This window comes from Podarcis tiliguerta (assembly GCF_965153285.1).
Source record: "Podarcis tiliguerta genome assembly, chromosome: 1".
In the NCBI taxonomy this organism is placed as follows: domain Eukaryota; kingdom Metazoa; phylum Chordata; class Lepidosauria; order Squamata; family Lacertidae; genus Podarcis; species Podarcis tiliguerta.
Genome location: NC_139534.1, coordinates 80,038,105 through 80,057,310, shown reverse-complemented (window position 1 = coordinate 80,057,310; position 19,206 = coordinate 80,038,105). Strand labels below are relative to the sequence as shown.

General features: G+C 40.8%; 1 protein-coding gene across 3 annotated transcripts in view; it reads right to left on the bottom strand.

Moving 5' to 3' along the window:
- Positions 1–19,206, bottom strand: part of LDLRAD3 (low density lipoprotein receptor class A domain containing 3) — a 115,565-nt gene that overhangs the window by 59,671 nt on the left and 36,688 nt on the right. For all 3 annotated transcript variants that reach the window (XR_014510915.1, XM_083439419.1, XM_083439420.1), the window contains exon 3: positions 1,566–1,691. Coding sequence is in view for 2 of the 3 variants with exons in the window: in XM_083439419.1 (XP_083295545.1) it covers positions 1,566–1,691 (126 nt within the window). In the remaining variant the exon portion in view is untranslated. The remainder of the gene's footprint in view (positions 1–1,565; positions 1,692–19,206) is intronic.

Genomic DNA, 19,206 nt, shown 5'->3' with positions numbered 1-19,206 from the left:
TTGCGTTCGACAACAGAGCTACCACTATACACGAGTCAGATGTTAACCTGTTTGTTTCCATAGGACAACACTTCAATACATTCAGTATTTGCTCCTTAGGGAAAGGCACTTTTCAAGAAACACAGTGCTCCACAGAACAGAAAGTTTTGTTTTACTGCAGCCAACCCAGCAACTAAATCTTAGTATATGCATCTGAAACAATCACATCTTTCTCTCTCTTTATGCCTGTCTCCACCTCTTGTATTTTCCCTATGTCAATTTTTTATATTGTCTGCACTTTCCTGATGCATGGCAATGTGAGCAGCAGGCCGTAGCAAAAGCCAGAAAGCCACTGCTCAACAAAATGGCAAGCAGGATAGAGACTGAGGCTCAAGAGAACAAATTTTTAAAAGAAAACAATTGGGGGGAAACAGAATGGGAGGAGAAATATATAAACAGACAGGCAAACAACTTTCTTTTCAACCAAACCAAAATCTCACTTCACCAGTACATAAAATGTATCATACATACATACATACATACAGTGGCAACAGTTCTACCAACCACAGCTACAAAAAGACTGCATGATGATATAAAATGGTGCCATCATTACATGTCTTGAGATGCCAGGCAACAACATTATTCTTTACCCAGGCCTTCAGCCACTAAATAAACTATGGCTTCTTAAATGTGTATGCATGGGGGGACTGTTATTATATTTCATTATGTTGCATAAATTATGCTCTTAATGTTGCACACTCCCCTGGGATCTTTAGATAAAGGGTGGTATATAAAGCAAAATAAAAATAATAAAAATATTAACAACAACAACAGGCGTGAGGAAAATGTATTTCATATTTGTGCTGCCTCTGTAAGGCTAAACAGAAACATACATTGTTTTTTAGTTGACAAGGTCAAGGAACAACATGACTCAGGGGACATCTCAGAAGATGCAGTGGAAAGAAATGTTAACAGAGATAGATGGGGGGGGAATGAAATATAGCAATATGGAATTGCACAGAATGACAGTCATTAAGACCCCTATGTGGCAAAGATAAATGAGGCTTTAAAAAAAAAGCAACCCACTTCCAACAACATGCACTTTTATACACTGTGGCATTTCTTTTGTAAAATAACGAATAATCTTATTTTATAAAAGAAATGTTCCTTACAGGTAACTTAAATGGTATGAATTATCATTCTGAACTCCACCTGTTCACGAGCTGCCCTATTGTGACCTTAACATTTAAAAGAGATCAGCTACAAAGAGAAGTGCCTTGTAAACTTGGAATACAACCATGGATTGTAAAAGCAAACCTGCAATAGAGATAAGCTACTCATCTACATAAACTCCAGGATTCTCCAGAGGTGTGGGGGCTTATGTTATTCTAGAGAGAGTTTTCCATTTATAAAGTCAGTTTGCCTCTGATGGGTTCTGCCACTAACAAAGCCAAATGCAGATACTTGTAAATAGCAGCAAGGTTTGTGGTGCTGAATTTGGGCTACAGGTATTAATAAAATATATTTAATTACTTTATTTATGAAAAAAAGGGAAACCTTCTGCCCACAGGTAGAAAGATACTTACTGCAGTTTTCTTCATCGCTGCCATCAGGACAGTCCGCAAAACCATTGCATCGGAAGCGGCCAATGATACAGTGAATTCCACTTGCGCAGGGGAAGAAGGTGGAGCCACACTTAGATTTGGCTTTTGCTGTAGGAGGAGAAAATGAGAAAATATGGGTGGTGCCTCTGTCAGAACTGGTCACAAGGGTCTCAGACTTCTTCCAATAAGGATGTTTCCAAAGCTTAGTTTAAATGTTTAGTAACAGAATTAATGTCAAAGCCAGAGTCAATTTTAATTAATGTCAAAGCGCAATAGTCACTTCCGCTTGCTTGGCTGGTGATACACAGGTGTGTGTGTGTGTGTGTGTGTGTGTGTGTGTGTGTGTGTTTTAAGCCATCAATATAGCATAGGGCTAGGCCACTACTGTATTGGTGTTCTAGTCATTTCAAGCTTCCTTAAATTTCCTAACCAGTTTTAACCCACAAGACTTCCCAGTGTTTGAACTGGCACAAGGATTTAATCATTCTGACCACTGTTTTCTGACAAGTATGACAATCAGCCAGACTCTGAAACTTCACAGCAGTTGCGCAGGAATTTTTGCCATTTTCCCAAATCTATAGTTCCATAGTTTGGAGCAAGACTGGGGATTATTTGGCAGATGCATAATCAAAGTGTTTAAAGAGACTTGGCCATTCAGAGCCAAACAGGCAAGCCTATCTTTTCTGTCTAGAACAGGCCTGAAGGCATTGGGTGTACCTGCTTGAAGATGCCCTGTGCCCACCTGTCTCTCCCTTGGGACGGATGAGCTGGTTTGGAAGAGATGAAGATTTGAAATGCCTTGCCTGAAAGGCAAGGCCAGCAGGAAGTGGAAACTTAAATTGTAGGCCCTGGCACTTAAGATTTCAATTCAACAGATACGAAATTGTTTGCTATATATTAATGAAAAAAAGACTTCAGGGAGGCCCAACCCTTGACTCTGTAAAGCAAAGGATGGGTAACTTATGTCCCTCTAGATGTTGCTGGACCAACTCCCATCATCCCTGACCACTGGCTATACTGACTGGTCAACAATACCTGGAGGAACAGAATTTCCCAACCTAGACTAGTTGCTGCAGAAATCACTGCATAAGAACATGATTTGGGGGGGAAACAGAAAGAACTGGGAGCAGCAGAGCATCACACAGCAATCACAACTACACTGTTCCTTGAACAAGGCACACTAATGAAAAATCACGAACAAGACATCCTCCTTCCAAAAATGTATTATTTGAGAGACAAAGTGGTAACCTTTGTACCACATTTTATTTTTCCACAGGCTTTCAAGCTCATCAAGAAAATTTCTCAAACCACCTCATCAAGATCTGTTCTGCACAGCTTCTGGCCTCTTTGACACTTTCCTCTTCTATTCCAAAATCACAGCTAGAAAGTCACCCAAAAGCATATCATTTAGAAACCGTAAGTGTAGTTATTTAATGGATTGAGAACTGGCTAAAACAAACCAAGGAGATAGATTACAATAGTACGTTTGCATAGGTAATCCATTAGCAGTGAACTGAGAGATGGGTTTATTCTACAGCGAAGAGGTTTCTTTCCTGGGTCACATGAAAAAGAACCCACTTTTCTGAAAGAGACTTAATTATATGATTCATGTACTTAATGCATTTGTAGCCCATCTTCCCAGTAAAAATCCCTCTCAAAATGGATTACAACTTTAAGCAAACAATAATATAAATAATATAAAAATACAATTAAAATGCATCCAAACACATAATAACAGCAGCAGCACATAAAACACATAAAATACCAACCCAGATAAAAGTGAGCCAGACAAAAAGGTTTTCAAGGGCTGCCTAAAATGAGCCCCCCCCCCCCGGTGTGTGTGATATCATGCTCTAGAATCCCTGTAATATTACTTAACTAGCATTATCGGTGAATATGCAGTATATAGAATTTCATGCAACATAAGCCCTATTCAGCTGACTTAAACAGGAGATAATCAGTATGTAGAAAGAGAATTATGCCCACAGACTCTGTCTCCAGCTCTCACAACTATGTAAGTCTGTGCAGAAGAATTAAAGGTGAGACTTGTAGGTACAGTATAATTTTCTCTTCAAACCTTTTAGTTGGCTGAATGAGGCTACACTCTTTTTTTTCAGCTGGATGAAGCAGTCTTAATGTTGCAAGAAATTATCTGTACTGCAGAGGTACTGAAAATACTATATACGTCATACAAGTCTACATGCTAAATGCAATTAAAGAGACAGAACAGGACCAAAGTATGGGTACCACCTGCACATGAACGTAGCCAAAGCAAACATGATGAATTTCCTGTGTTTTGCTTAACTGAACACAGCCAGGTTTTTGCCGATGAGAAATGAGATGATTCACATTTGCATGTATCAGTCAATGATCTGCAGCATATATGTGATACTTCTTTTGAAAAAACCATTATATTTGGCATATGTCCTGTCTATGGTGTTTCATCTGAGACAGTAAATTCACCAGTGCAAAATGAATCAGCAGTCACTCAGTGATGAACATGAATGTGTGAATACGCAGTTTATGAAGATCAATAAGGGAGAAATGGAGGAAGGGTCAAGGGGAAAAAAGAGAGAAGCTATGGAGTAGACAAAAGCCGAGCTTGCTGAGCAACCATTTGGACAAATATCCTTTTCAGAGCTAAAGTGACTGCCATTGAACTGAAGGCTTCTCCTGCTGGCAGGTAATAATGTATAAAGGATTTTTATTAAGAAGCAGCCACAGTAACTCTTAAACTGATTTACTATCTTTCAAAAACAAAGTAATGCAATTCCTTTATGGCACACACCCTTTGCAGATGCATTAGTCCTTAGCTGGGCTTGTAGAGCAGAAAATGAGACATATCAACTAAATGTCACTTGCACACCAGCTACCATATTTTTCTGGGCAGGAACCAAGGACAACTCAGAAATAGGAGGCCATCGTTTTGAAGAGACGAGAAAATAAATTATCTGTGAGTTACTGCTATGACATACCAATTCTGGCAGTGGAAAAGTCTTAAACAGAAATACTGTATAAATAGTGAATTCTCTTCCAAATTTTAAGTTAAACTGAACTCTGAATAAGAATGTGTGGTTACAATGGGATCTGCTACCTCATTCAATATCCTTGTGGGAAGCAACAAGTTGATATATCCTTTAGAGTGAATGGTCTTTTTACATTGAGTTTTTGGAAACTGCAAACGCTGAATCCTACTGTCTCCAGGGTTTTAAATAAATCAGTGTTCTTAGAGCAGCCTGACTACCCAATGAAGAACTCTGAGGCCATATTCATACAACATTCCACTCCTTAATAGGTCCATGTTTCATGTATAAGCAGTTCTGATGTGGGTAGCATTCAAGCATGCAACCTTGGCTAGAAGGTCTACAGCAGAGATTACCAGCATAGTGTTCACATGTACCAGATTGCTCCCCCCCCCCCCCAGTTTGGGGGGTTTAGGGGGTTTAGGGCTTTTTTTATGCCAGGTACTTCATTTACCCACAGAGGAATTTTTCTGAATGTACTTGGGGGAGGGGGTTACACTCAAGTATGCTGTAAGTGTGCATGAGAGAGATGCACAGATGTGTATCTATGGTATGCATGTGTGTAGTATGCATAAGAAAGCCTGAGTGTGGATATTTTCCCCAGTACTGGGGAGTACTCCCTGTAATTTGATAGCAATAGCATCATGGGGAGGAGGGGCCAGTATTGTGTGATCTCCACATACAGGATCTGCAGGAGATAGATGACTTTACACAGCAAGAATATAGTTGTCCAGGGAGCCTGAAGGGAGCAGCAATGACTGTACTCTCTCTAATTTTATGCTAGTACATGCCTACAGCAGTCATGTTGTGTTATGCCTTGTCCCAATGGCAGCCACATTTTGTGACTGGTGCCCACACTGCTCTACAACATTCAACCTGCCTTCAACCCCTACCACTTCTAAAGCAGCAGAAATCCCTGTACAAGCAATGTTGAGTGGGGTAAGTATAAGAGCAGTATAGACTACTCTAAACCTAAGAAATTATTCTATGACCTCTTGTCTCAAGCACATGGCTAGTGTTATCCAATGGTAAGGTTGCCTTGGTTGACTCTCATAGGACAAACCTCCTCCTACAGGAACAGCCTTGTAGAAGGTAACATCGTAACCATGTCTAACTGCACATTTGTGACCCTAATATAAGCAACAGATTTCACTTTCTGTAAAGTGGTTCTGAGTACACTTGGCCAATAACCAGCCACGTGGTGTCATTTGATGGATCTGAATTTGAGTTATAATATGCTCTATGGCCCTCTAGATGTTATTGGACTCCCAACGCCCATCAATCTCAGACAGCATGGCCAATTATTAGGAGTGATGGGGACTATAGGCCAACGGCCTCTGGCGAACCAGATTCTCCATCCCTGCTCTAAAGACTCAGGTGCCTGAAATATGACAGAGCAGTCCTTCTGTGATCCCTGAACATCTACTTCAGTGACAGTCACAGAAATCAGGATTCTATGACTAACACAAGCCTACTACGGCGTCAGAACAGATGGCATCAGGACAAGGACAGAGGGAAAAGCAAGAAGCAAGGAAAGCACCATCCATGGCACACGACTGGGTTTTGTTAGCATATGTATATTAAGCAGGTGCCTCAGACAGCTGCCTCAGACCCATGGAAGGGAAATGTTAGAGAAAGAAAAAGAGGAAAGACTTCAATCCAGCAATGGTTACAGCAGATCCTTGAGTGTTATGCCAAATCCAGAGCAGCAGCACTTGAATCCATCATGGACCATAAAAGCCACCATCACTAACAAAGCACCCCTATTTTCATAACACCTTTTCTGTTTTAAGACAATGACCATGCCATTTTAAACACGATCTAATGATGCAATGACCTTTTCCACTTGCAGTTTATTTTATGATCCTTTCTGCAAGTCATCTTCCACCTGGGGGTAAAATTTCTCCATAAAACGCAGTCTGTTATAACTAAGTAGTTGTTGTTCCAGTACAGAAAAGGCAAACACTACACTGTTGCCTTGGTTAGCAGTGGAACATATTACTATGTTTCAGGGCATATATATATATATATATATATATATATATATATATATATATATCCTTCTCTCTAAAGATTAATCTGTTTTATGATTTTTCCAGCAACAAACTTTTTAAAAAGTGTGCAGCAGAAACATAGAGATGTAATATGAAGTACACAGACAATTATAGAGTATTATTCTTCTACTTGGACAGACATCTCTGGAAAAACCAGAAGGGTAATATGTCATTTTTGCTAGCTCTTAGGGCCAGTAACACATACTTTGAAATTAGATGTCCAAATATTTCCCACCAAACTATGTCAACTACTAAAGCAATTCTCCTAAACATTGTCTGTTAGTGTGACAAATCACCACTAAGAGTAAACTACTATGCATTAAAGTTATCAGAACTGTGTCACACAAGAATGTTGCCTCAGGAGATCCCTGGGTTAATATCAGGAAGAAGCTGTATCAGGAGCATTAGTCTCAGTCAGATAATAATTGATGATGAATTTGGCCTATTACAACCTTGGTCCCCTTTCATGCAGAAGCAACCACTTGGTGCACAGGCTCATTGTCCTGTGAACAGAACTGCAATGCTTCATTGTCAGCGACTCATCCTTAACCCCTCTCTGCCAGGCTGCCCACAACAAACTCCAGCAGTGCTGCTGCAGCAGAGGCACTCTTCAGATGTTGAAGAATTCCCATAAAATCAGCACCATGTGACTTGATTCATCAGGTGCCTCAGACAGCTTTGATGGAGCTACTAGCTTAAAAGCACCTTGTAATGTGACACAGCAGCACAACTACAAAGGGGGGGGCGCAAATAATTTCCCATATGCTCATTTATTCAGAGAATATCAAAAGCCCACAGTAGTAGTGGTAGCTTGTATTTCTCACAGTGAGGCTAAGGGGTGAATACTCTGTTAGCCAACTACCTAAAGCAAAAGATGACTTGGGTCAGTAGAGATGGGAAGGAGCCTTGTAAATGCTCACACAATTTCAACAAACACATTTTCAGAACCTTCCCAAGAAAAGAATTCCTTTAGCATCCCCAGATTTAATTTGTTACATCAGAGGTTTTCAACCTTTTTGAAACCAACCACATTCTTTCTGCAGCACCCCTGTGGGGCTCAGGAGCCCAGTTGTGTCACCCCTTGCCTGCAGAGCTAGCAGCCTCTCACCCTTTTTCGAGCATACTCCCTTATGGAGTGTTCCCTCAGTCTCCTTTCCCCTCTCCTTTGGAGTCCTCCGGGCAGCTGCTGCTGCCATCCATGATCTCTGAGCTGTCCCCCCGCCCCCCGCCTCAAACAGAGATTCCTCCCAGAAGCAGCATTCACCTGCAGAGCTTGTAGCCAAGGCTGCTGCAATAAACACCTGTGAAAGCCTTTGGGAGGGAGAGACATGAGAGGGCATCATAGAAGGGAGGGAAAGAAAAAGGGACAAAGGCCACTGTTGCCTGCGTCACCCCTGGCCATCACTCAAGGCACCCTAAGGTGCCATGGCACACTGGTTGAAAACCACTGTGTTACATCATCTATCAACTCCCAGAAGCAAAGCATTTTCAATCCACGCACAGCAATAGGACAGGGAAACAGTACTCTAAAACAAGCCATTTGAAAGCCCTATACAGGATAAACAATGGGAAGGCTGAGAGGCTAGTCCTACCCTCACCCCCTGCTCTCTTCTACAATGATTCCCTAGCCCAGGTTTCAGCAACATGCGGCCCACGGGGGTCGTTTAAATGGCCCTCGAGCCACTCGCTTGGTGAGTCCCCGTGCGCTGCGCTAAACCGGCGCAGTGCGGAGCGGGAACTTGCTTCCACGGAGCCGAAAATCGTGTCTGTGCAGACGCCGAAAACCGCAGATGCGCAGGAGCGATCTCCATGGGAGTGAACTGGCCCAGGCAAGGTAAACCTTGCCGACCCCTGCCCTAGCCCAATGAATGGACAAGCAGGCATTGCCCCATTCTTCCCCTCACATGATTGCAAATTGCAAATCATGTGAGAGGAAACATCCAAGCAAGGCTAAAATGAACTGGGAATAGGACAGTAAAGTGTCAGCTAAGTGTGACATGTAATCATATCTTTCTCCTGAATTCTTTTTTTTTTTCCTTTTCTTTTTTATGTAGCCTCATGAGGCTACAACTTCAAGCAGGAAAATGGCTGCTTAACACTTTTCATTCTCATTTTCATCACCCCCCCCCCACATGTCCTGTTTCTCCACTAACATTAACCCTCTCCTGATGCCCTCCACCCCCTACAAAAAAATAAAAAAACAGAAAAAAGATGCAAGAAACATGGTGAAAAAAATACGGATATATTTTTCTGCATGGGGAAAGAGCAGTTGTAGAGATTTTGAGCAGGAAAACTACCAAAAGGAAAGGGTTAAGCTGCTCATTCAGTTTTGTCATTTTTTGCTGCTCAAACTCACAGCCTCCTGAGGCTGCTTTTGGTTAAACAAAATAAGAAGTTAGGAGAAGGATGCAAGCAATTGCGTGTCATGTCTAGTTTAGCCCTAAGCTCCACATCTGCTTCAATCCACTCAAGTCTTCTAAAAACAGACTTCTATTAACTCTCAAAAATTTCAGCTTGATGGCATGTGTAACATAAGCAACAGCTGGGGAGCTCTCTGTATGCTAGCTGAGAACTCGTCCATTCTGTGCCATGGACGGTAGGTTATTGACCTCATACACACAGAGACATCTCACATGGCCAGGACTAGAGTCAGATAATCCACACAGCAGCTTATCTTACCCAAGTCCCTTTGGAGCTTGCAGATTTTCACCAACAGCTTCTAAATAGCTGTGCAGTTTTCAAGGGTGCTTTACATTGTAGTCCAAAGCATCTTGGGGGCAAGTTGTCAAAGTCTGCTCTAAAGCCCTGGGCATGCCAATAAGCCCTCAAATGCCAAAACACCATAAGAGTTGGTACTTGCCATATTTCGGGGGGCATTGGTAACCTAATTAACTTTTGTATTGTGATTTTTTTTTTAAGTCCACAATAACCATTTGAGAAGTGGCAGATTTGAATTCCCTGATAAATTGCTATCTGGAGATTTTGGAATGTTTTGTTTTTGTTGCTGTTGTTGTTAAAGTATAGATACCAAGCACAGTGTGTCCTGCTAGGTTGTTCCCCTATTGTTCCATAAAAGCTTATGCCACAAAAAAGCTGTTAGTCTTCAAGGTACCACAATATTCTGCTGTTTTCTCAACAACAAACTAACTGGATACCCTTCTGGAAACTGTAGTTTTTGCAGAGTTCCTTAGGTTCCCCATTCCCCACCCTCAAATGTTGGGTGTGGTGGAGAAACAACATTTTGGAAGCTATGTTCATGTCTTCTCCAGCAAGGAAGCACATTTTTCACCAATTTTCACAGAGGTAGAACTGTGGTTACTCTTGGCAAGGCAACTTTCCTTTGCATTTACATGGATACAGTAATCACACCACTGGATATGACTGGGGCTAAATGTATGACAGCTCCACAGTTTGACAGAAGAGGCAACTAGTATTCCTTGTTCTTGAATACCAACTTTCACACCCTCTGGATAGCGACAACAATGTCATAACTCCCTATGGAAACCCTTAAAAAGATGTGGGAACTTGATATTGACATGCAAATTCTTCCCAAGGACTGCGATAAAATTTAGGAATCACGACCCTTAAAATCTGTTTCCAGTTTTCTGAGGTACAACTCCTTAAAATTATTATACAGATGGTATCGCACTCCTTGGCAAATGCCAAAAATGTTTTCTTCTATGTCACCTAACTGATGGGAGGGGTTGCAATGAACTTGGTACATATTATCATTTATGGTGGGAATGTCAGTTGATGAAAGATTTCTGGAATTTAATTTTGACAGAAATGTAAAATATTACTAAGGAAACTATTGTTTGTTGTCCAAAATCAATGTTACTGAGTATTTCTGATGATGTCAATGTATATATATTGTCAAAAGAATTGTTTGATCTTGGCAACACGAATAGTAATTGCAACTCAATGGGAAACAGTCCCAAATCTTACACTGGACACTTGGTACCACTCACTCTGGAATATAGCTAAAATGGAGAAAAGTCACACGTAATTTGAGATTCCAGCAACGACTAGGATGTCCAGACACTTATAAAAAATATCATATCATATAAAATGATTTGGCGTTCATTTATGACATATAGATTGGAACCATCATTTTCAAGGCAACCCTCGTCACAAGCCTGGGGCAAATACGGTACTAGATGATCTGATAAAGTTGCTAATCTTTACTTGGGCTATGTTATTTTAGCTACTCATCCAATGTGCCTATGCTATAGTTTCATTTTTCATCTTTTAATTTTGGCTGTTGTTATAACCAATGTCATAACTTCCCAAAGACAAACAATAGATTAGAAGGAGAAATGAAATTGAAAACTGAAAGTTTCCCTGTTGGCAGAGATTTAAGTGTAATGAAATAACCAAGTGTACACGCTACAACAAAAAACAGGAAGACCAAAACAGCTTTAAAATGTGCAGCATCTACTTACATGCGTATCCTCCAATAAATTCTAAACACAGGAGTGTTTGGGTATTGACAGAATTTACTGGAGGGTGAGCATGGATGCTTTAGTTGGGATCCCTCAAGGTCCCTACCAGCTCTACAATGCTATGATCCTAAACAAGTAAAACTTTTGATCTATTTTTGTTATCTGTTTCCTAAAGTTTGTCTGAACAACAACATTACATGCTGGAAGACAAATTCTGCATCAGTTCCATTATGCTGACTTATTCATGTACTCATCTATATGCAGTAGAAAATAATCTGCTTCCAAAAGATTTCTCTAGGTCTTATGAGAATTACTGAACAGTCCAATGCTTGTCAGGCAGTAGTGGGAAACACTGCTCATGGAGTTCTGTTCCTTTTACTGGCAAGTCATTCAAGCCTGTTTTGGTGCCACTTATCTAAAAATAGGGGTGGTATTTATGTATCTCAGAGGGATGTCATTGTTCTAAATTGATGATTATTTACAAAATACTCCCAGTATATTGTGCCACAGACTATGCAAGCGGAATTTGACAGGAGTAAACTTTCTAGCTAGCTATTCAACACACAATAATAAATATTTGAGTCACAACCAGGTGGCAAAGAGATCTTTGCTATGTGTTTACACTTGACGCTGCCTGCCAAACCTTTAGGGGGAAAGATGGAGAAGAAAGCAAATAGTCAAGAGTCTTGACACATTTTGGAAATAAGTGGAAGCATTCAGACATCTGAACCCGCCCCATAGTGTGCAAAGATATCAACCTTTGGAGGACTGAATATTAAAATTATTGTAAAAAATCATTCCTAAGTCTTCACATCCTATACTGCGACATGAGGAGACATGAGGAGGAGGCAACTGTCTGAATTAGGAGTTAGTTCTTCAAAGTATACTTCGCTGAGAAAATAATCCCTAGAATTATATTGCTAATGGTATATAGTAAGTCAATAAAATTGGTTAATTGGTAAACATGCACCCCCATGATCAACATCATCATCATCATTATTTCTCAAAACTTTTTCTCCCTGTCTTCATTTTGGACTTTTCTACAATACAAACTTCGTATTTTATTCCTTGGTCCAGTAGATCCAGTAGAGAAGCACAAAATAAAGACAGAAAGAGACACAGTTTTGTGCAATAATCTACTGGCCCCAGAAAGTTATTGGCAGTCATAAACACTGCACTCTTAAGATATTTAGTTTTACACTCTGCACCATCTAGCAAGGAGATTCCAATTTTTTTAATAAAAAAAACCTCCTCGGCAGCTTCTTCAATCATCTCCCTACAGTTCTTCCACTGAAATGAATTTACTGTCTGGATAAACTGTCTTCAGAAAGAGAAAAAAGAGAAGGAAGAAAGGCTTGAAGAAAGAAAGCTGTCATCAGTGATAACACCAGAGCTCATCAGGACATTTCCCATAGCTACACCCTGAGGAAGACCACAAAAATGCAGGCAGTGCTCAAGGGTACTTACCTCTGACTGCATAGGATCAATTTGTAAAACACAATGGGCTATAGCAAATGATGTTCAGCCAGCTGCAATACAACCTAAACCTAAAGGTTTGCTTTTAATCAGCAAAGGACTATTATCATATAAACTGAAGTACAGGAACTCCATCAAAGGAAAGGAAAGTAGTATCTAGCCTCTCCTTATCTTCATCATCTTCCGACTTCCTCTATGCCAATCTGTCACAAACCAACTTGAAAGACTCATTATCAACTTGCTCACATGCCAAATGAAGAAAGATCCATCTATTTTCACTACTCTCCAGCAGATGACACTGTCACTCCTGCTCTGAAAAGGTCCTCTGCATTTCTCCTCCACTATCACTGTCTGTAACCAAGGAAGCTGATCAAATCCTGGCAGAAAACACTTTAGCCACTTTTAGCAATTCTGCTTAGAACAAGCACTTTATGTGGATCTAAGCCCCCTGGAAATAATTCAATGCACTTTCCATCATTACATTCTCTATTACAGAAAATATTCTACAGAGCCAAACATTGTCATATTTGATTTCATAACATATGCAAACCAGCATGATTGCAGACACCTGCAGGATCATCTACATGGTGTTGTTGCAGCCAGTTTATCATTGCTGTTGTTTCCTGAAGACACATTTGGGGCTTAATATCTTCTCACGCTATTAATTTCTTTATTAACACTTGGCACTGCTTTTCTCTCCCCAGTTCAGATCATAAATGGGTTTCATATTTCCTCAACACCACTGAACCAAACAAGCACAGAACAAATAAAAAATGTGAATAGCAGTCTCAAAGCTTTCGGGCTCAACATAGAACAATATAAAGCACAATTTCATTTTTGTTGCAGATTCGTATGTTGTACAATGCTTTAAAACCACTAGATCCTTACAATGGCCTGGAAAGGAAAGGATTCATAGAAACCAAACCTATCCATCATAAAAACACCACAATGTGCTGAATGCAGGATCTTTGCAGCAGCATGACATGCCCAACTTGCTCTAGTGACCCATCACAGAATTGTAGAGTCCAACCCCCTACAATGCAGGAATATGCAGCTGTCCCATATGGGGACTGAACCTGCAACCATGGAATTATCAGCTCCAAACTCTAACTACAGCGATTTCTCCTGATCTTTATTACAAGTGAAGCTCATCCATTTATTCTTTCTACAGGAAGAACTCATTCTAAATCTTGGCATTCCAATACAAAATCCATGCACTCCAGCTTCTAATAGACCATCCCATTAAGTGACAATAGAGCATCTTCTGCTTGGACCAATGCTGCTAATTTGCTTTGGCAAATGGCCATTTCTGCTGTAACTGCACATTGTTCTTATTAAAGTTGAGCAGATGGCAGACAGTTTCCATCTTAAACAAGGTAACACACTGTAGAGTGTTGCAGGCAATGTACTGTGCACAGAGTTATGACAAGTGGAAAATGACAAGAAGGGTTGGTTGGCACAGGAGATCAGCAGCCGCTGTCTAAATCCTGCCGGGTGGCACCAGCCTGTGTTCTTTTTTTAGGTGTCTCAGGATCCATCAAATCCACAGCCTGCCTAGGAAACATCCCATTTTGAAACTTACTTCGGGTGGCAGCTTTCTGTCCAACCAGGCAAAGGCTTCCATCCTGCAGACACTACCTCCTCTACCCACCTAGTGATGGCATTCAGTGGAGGCCAAGGGAAACTGACCAATGCTGCATCCTAACCCTCTCCAGCCATCAACATTGGGAATGTTCATGTTGTGCTCAGAGAGCAGGATAATAAAAACAGCATGAGCCACAGCATGCTTACTCAGAAGTAAATCCCACTGCTCCAATGAAGCTTCCTTCCATGTAGGTGTGCAGATTGTAGCCAAACTTCTGCTGCTCTATAAAAAGGCCACAACATTCTTTGCAGATGTTATTTGGCTGATCTTTGACTCCTAGGCTACTGCTGAATTGTTTAGGGAAGGCTCAGCTTTAGACAATCCCCAGTGTTTTCACATGTTGCTACTGCAACAGAAGCCACATTTCTTAGCAAGTGAAAGCCTTATTCTGCCTAACAAAATACCTAGACCTGTAAATGAGTGCTCAAGGTTAGTATTTCTAGAAGAGTAGACTGAGCTACTTTAATGCCCTTCATGAGTTTCTGTACATGAAATTGATTAATTAGCCTCTGACTCCTGTGTGGATAATTCCAAGCAAAATCAGCCATAATAATTGCAAACAAGATCATAAGTAGCTATCAGAGAAAGCGCTTTGCAGTTTCACTCTCTTCTAGTGTGGTTAGTTAATATTATTCAGTGTTTCTTTTTAAAGAGGTGGTTTAAGCCAAATATTGCCTGAGATATGCAGCTGGGATAGCTCAGCCAGTAGAGCATGTGACTCTTAATCTCAGGGTTGTGGGTTCAAGTCACACGTTGGGCAAAAGATTCCTGTATGGGGGGGTTGGACTAGATGACCCTTGTGGTCTCTTCCAAACTCTACAATTCTGTGATTCTATGCAAACTGATTCACTACTACTAGCTTTATAGAGAAAGGAGATTGACAAAAGTACCATGTCCCAGTTAAGGAATTCAACAACCTTTGTGGGACGGCACAGTGTAGTCCTGAGTAGCAGAGAATGACTAAGGTGCAGTTTAGTTAGTTTGGTGGGTGGGGGGACTTTTCTAACAGTAGCTTTTAAGGAACCAACAATAAGCGATATTTAATAGGATACCAAAAGCTTACTGTCATCCTTTGTAGAATGTAAGCTCCGGCCCTTAAGTTTCTAATGATGCAGTTGATTTCAAAAACATTTTCATTATTGGAAGCTTTATGCCTTAATAGTCCCTGGCTTGATGAAGACTGAATCCATTTAGACTGTATCCCTACATGTTCAGCCTATTCAGAATCCTCCTGAAAGTGTCAGTTCAAGGCAATACTGTGATATCCAGTCCAGCGAAAATGGGCAGGAGGACAGCAGAAGGCACTTCCTTTGGGGTAGCAAACTCTACTGATGTTCCCCTTCCTGTTTTAAAAAGGTCCTGAAGGTACACTGAAGGGAAGGGAACATTCACCTTGCATAAAAAATGGTGTGTGTTTGGAAAGAGACTTTGATCATGAGAGCTGAAACTTAGTGATCTTAGCTGTTTCCCCAGGGCAATAATTCCTTCTAAAATCTGAAGTCCAGACAGCAAAGATGACAAGGGCTTCTCCAGACTTTACTTACGGCTGGTTGGTTTTCATTCCATACCAGTTGCTTCTTTACAAGGTCAACATATGTACAGGATATGGAGATGAGGCTTACATCATTGAAGCTGTTTGGGTTCTGGTCTGTTACAGTAACAGGGACTGATGCCTAAAACAAGCTTCCCTTTTAACAAGAAGTGGCAGAATTTATTAATATTAAGTACCTTCATATCTCCTTTAATGTTTTTTAAAAAGCAGTTGCAAGTTTTTGTAATATGAAATATATTTAAACGCTACTCACTTGTGGCCTTTTCAGTAAATGTGCCCTTTAAAAAGTTATATCAATAGTTCAAGAATAAATTATTCTGTTTGAATTCAGAATTTGGAGCTAAAATTGGTATTGATGTACTTTTAACAGTACAACAATCAAAACTCCTGGCTGCAGACTAAACCTTTAATACTGTATTCATCTTCTCAGATAACATTGTGTATATAATTAGTACAATTTTCTTTATGTTCTTTCTCTGGGAATTTGTTAGGCGGCAAAACCTGTTACAAATGTATACAGTGACAATGAGAGCATTAGATGATGTTGCCTAGTTGGTGGTTCTTCACTCAAATGGTGAAGAAATCATTATACTATAAACTCAGAGGGCACTTGAAAGTCAGTAAAAGGAGCACTTTCTATGGGAATTTGCTCAACCAGACTATTAATTGTCACACCATGAGAGCTAGATTAAAAAAAAACTGGTTGATCTGCAAGCAATTTTATACTCAGTAGAGTTCTCTTCCTACTTCTTGGGAACATTTGTCCAACATTTTTAGAAGAAGCAAATTTTCAAGTGCTAAGTGTAGAGACATGAAAGTATGTGGTTTTATTAAACACTTTGAAATAAATGGTAATCAGCTCTAATGGTGCTCTTTGGACAGGAAGTAGCGAGTGATTCCAGCTTTGTGGTTCATAGTTTGCAGTTATGGAATCAGTTCACAGTGCTGAGAAATACTCCCACTGTAGACAATGGTGAACAACTGACAGAGCAGATAAAGCTAGACAAGGCTAAGGTAAGAAGAACCCTGCTAGATCAGACAAACAGGCCATGGAATCCAAAATCTCATTTCTAACAGTGGCGAGACAGACCAGATCACCAAATAACTTGAGAGCAATAGTCTACCTCTATTATTTATCCCTTAGCAACTGATTTTTAGAGGTATAATGCCTCCGAACATGAAAAATCCATGTAGCTATTAGTCATTGGTAGACCTGTGATATATGAAATTGTCCCATTTGTCTTTGCCTGTCTTTGCCTGTCTAGGTAGCCCTGCATTTGAAACAGGCAGTATTTCCAGGATGCTCTCTTGAAGGTCTGAACCTCAGTTTCTTAAACTAGAACCTCATATGTTTACTGTAGTGTAGGTAAAAGACCCCAGCACTGCCTTGCTGCACTGGGCTAGATGGATCATTGGTGTAACTTCTTAATGGGGAGTATTCTAACAAGACCCTTTTCTGGGTTTTTTCAGTGTGTCCCCTAAGGCAGCAACAACAAAACACAGACTACATGTGGCTTGCCAAGGCCTCCTTTTGTACCTTCAGAGTAGCAAGCTCAAAGGTCAGGGATGAGGATCCTCTGGTCTATGGGCCTAATTAGGCCTGCCAGGTTTTGCCATTTGGCCGCCGGGCCATTTTAGACAAATCAAAGCCATATAATGCCAGAAATGGGATAGGTAAAGGTAGTGCTTGGACAGAAGGTGGTGCTTTGCAGGCTTATCGGCTGTGCCTGCAAAGCTTCTTGTGCAGCTGTTCCCAAGCACCAAAAACCAGTTGGTTCTTGGGAAGCACAGCACCCCCATATTTGCCAGCATGGTTTGATTTCGAACCACAGGTCATAATTGTGATGTCAGGTGATTAACAGGTAGGCTGCCCTACCTGTCAGACTTGGTGAATGGTAAGATGTGTGGAGATGAGGATCCAGTCTACTGTAAGGATCCAGTTCCCTAAAGCTCCCATAGGTGAATCACCACATAACCGAAGGAAGCAACAGTAGAGTAGGAATGTGTAGTCCAGGCTGAAGACCTTGGAATCTGAGAGCAACAGATTGTGCACATGCCACCCACCCCTCCCACAAAGCAGTCTTCAGGTGCATTGTGAATCAGCAGCTATTCATTTTAATCTGAATATTTAAGAAACCGCTTACAATGCCATAAAGTCTGCTCTATTTTCATATTCCAAGAACAGATTGCAGTGAAGGCATTCACAAATCCCTTCCTTCTTACACTAAAAGCACCACAAAATTAAGCACCAAATTAGTATTCAGTCCATTTCTGCTTAGCTATTCTAACCTTTAAATGCAATGGTCATGCATAGCAAAGATAAACGTGGCTGGTCACTGGGTGTCACTGTTGGTTTACAGACACATTTCTGAAAGCACACAGCACTGGCAGAAAAAAGTTTCTTCTCCCCCAAGGTGGTGGTGGAGGGGGGGTTATAATCAGAAATGTCTGGATATTTGGTACAGCTTTAATTTTGGCTCCTATCGTGTCAGGCAGTAAGCTAGGATGATGTGCCATACTTTGAAAATGCACCATCTGCTGCTCGTTAGCTGACAAAGGCAGCAACCTACCAACTCTCTAAGTAGCTGTTGCTCATTAGCTGACAAAAGCCACTTTCAATGCTCACATATTATTAGATTATTTTAGACAGAAGAAGATTATATGTGATGAAGAAAGGGTGGGGGGAGTAAAGAATGAAACACAGAACACAAAGGGAAATTAAATATGGCAGCATGATCAGGATCCTACTCCCAGTGAAGCCGAAGACAAGATTCACAATTAAACACCGATGTGATGTGTGCTTGGGACTCTGGGAAAACACCTCCCAGCTGTTCCAGAGATACTGTTAGCAAAATGAGAAACAAAATATATTTCACAATATAATCCTCTCCCTCAGGTTTACCTTAGTTTCCCTAACACTTCTTTTCATACTTTCCTATTTTTGTGTATGTGATCAGCAGTCAGACCTGGAGACTGGTCCTCTTCTCCTCGGTGCCCTCTCACTGCAGACTGACAGATGCAGCATGAACAAGCCTGGCCAATGTGCTTGGGACCAGAACTGACTTCAAAAACAAGTGAGTTAACAGTCTCCTCCAGCTCCTTCAATTTATCCTGGCTTTTGTTTGGGATTTTGCATGTGTCAAGCGTAATCTTGGCTTCTATTAAAGAAAGCCACCTAGGGTCAATTCTTTTCCCGCCTACTACAAGCAGCTTTCATAAGATGCAAAACCAATCACCAGGGCTACACACTTTCCACAACTGTGTTGGCTAGTAGCAGCCACCTCAACAGCTATTTTAAAGGAATTTAAGAGGTTCTCTATTTCAAGAGGTGCACACAGGAGATGTCAAACTAACCTACATTGGAACAATGAGAAATGAAGGGTTGTATAGCGGATTACAGAAGTGGCACACCCAGGAGCACTTAATGAGGA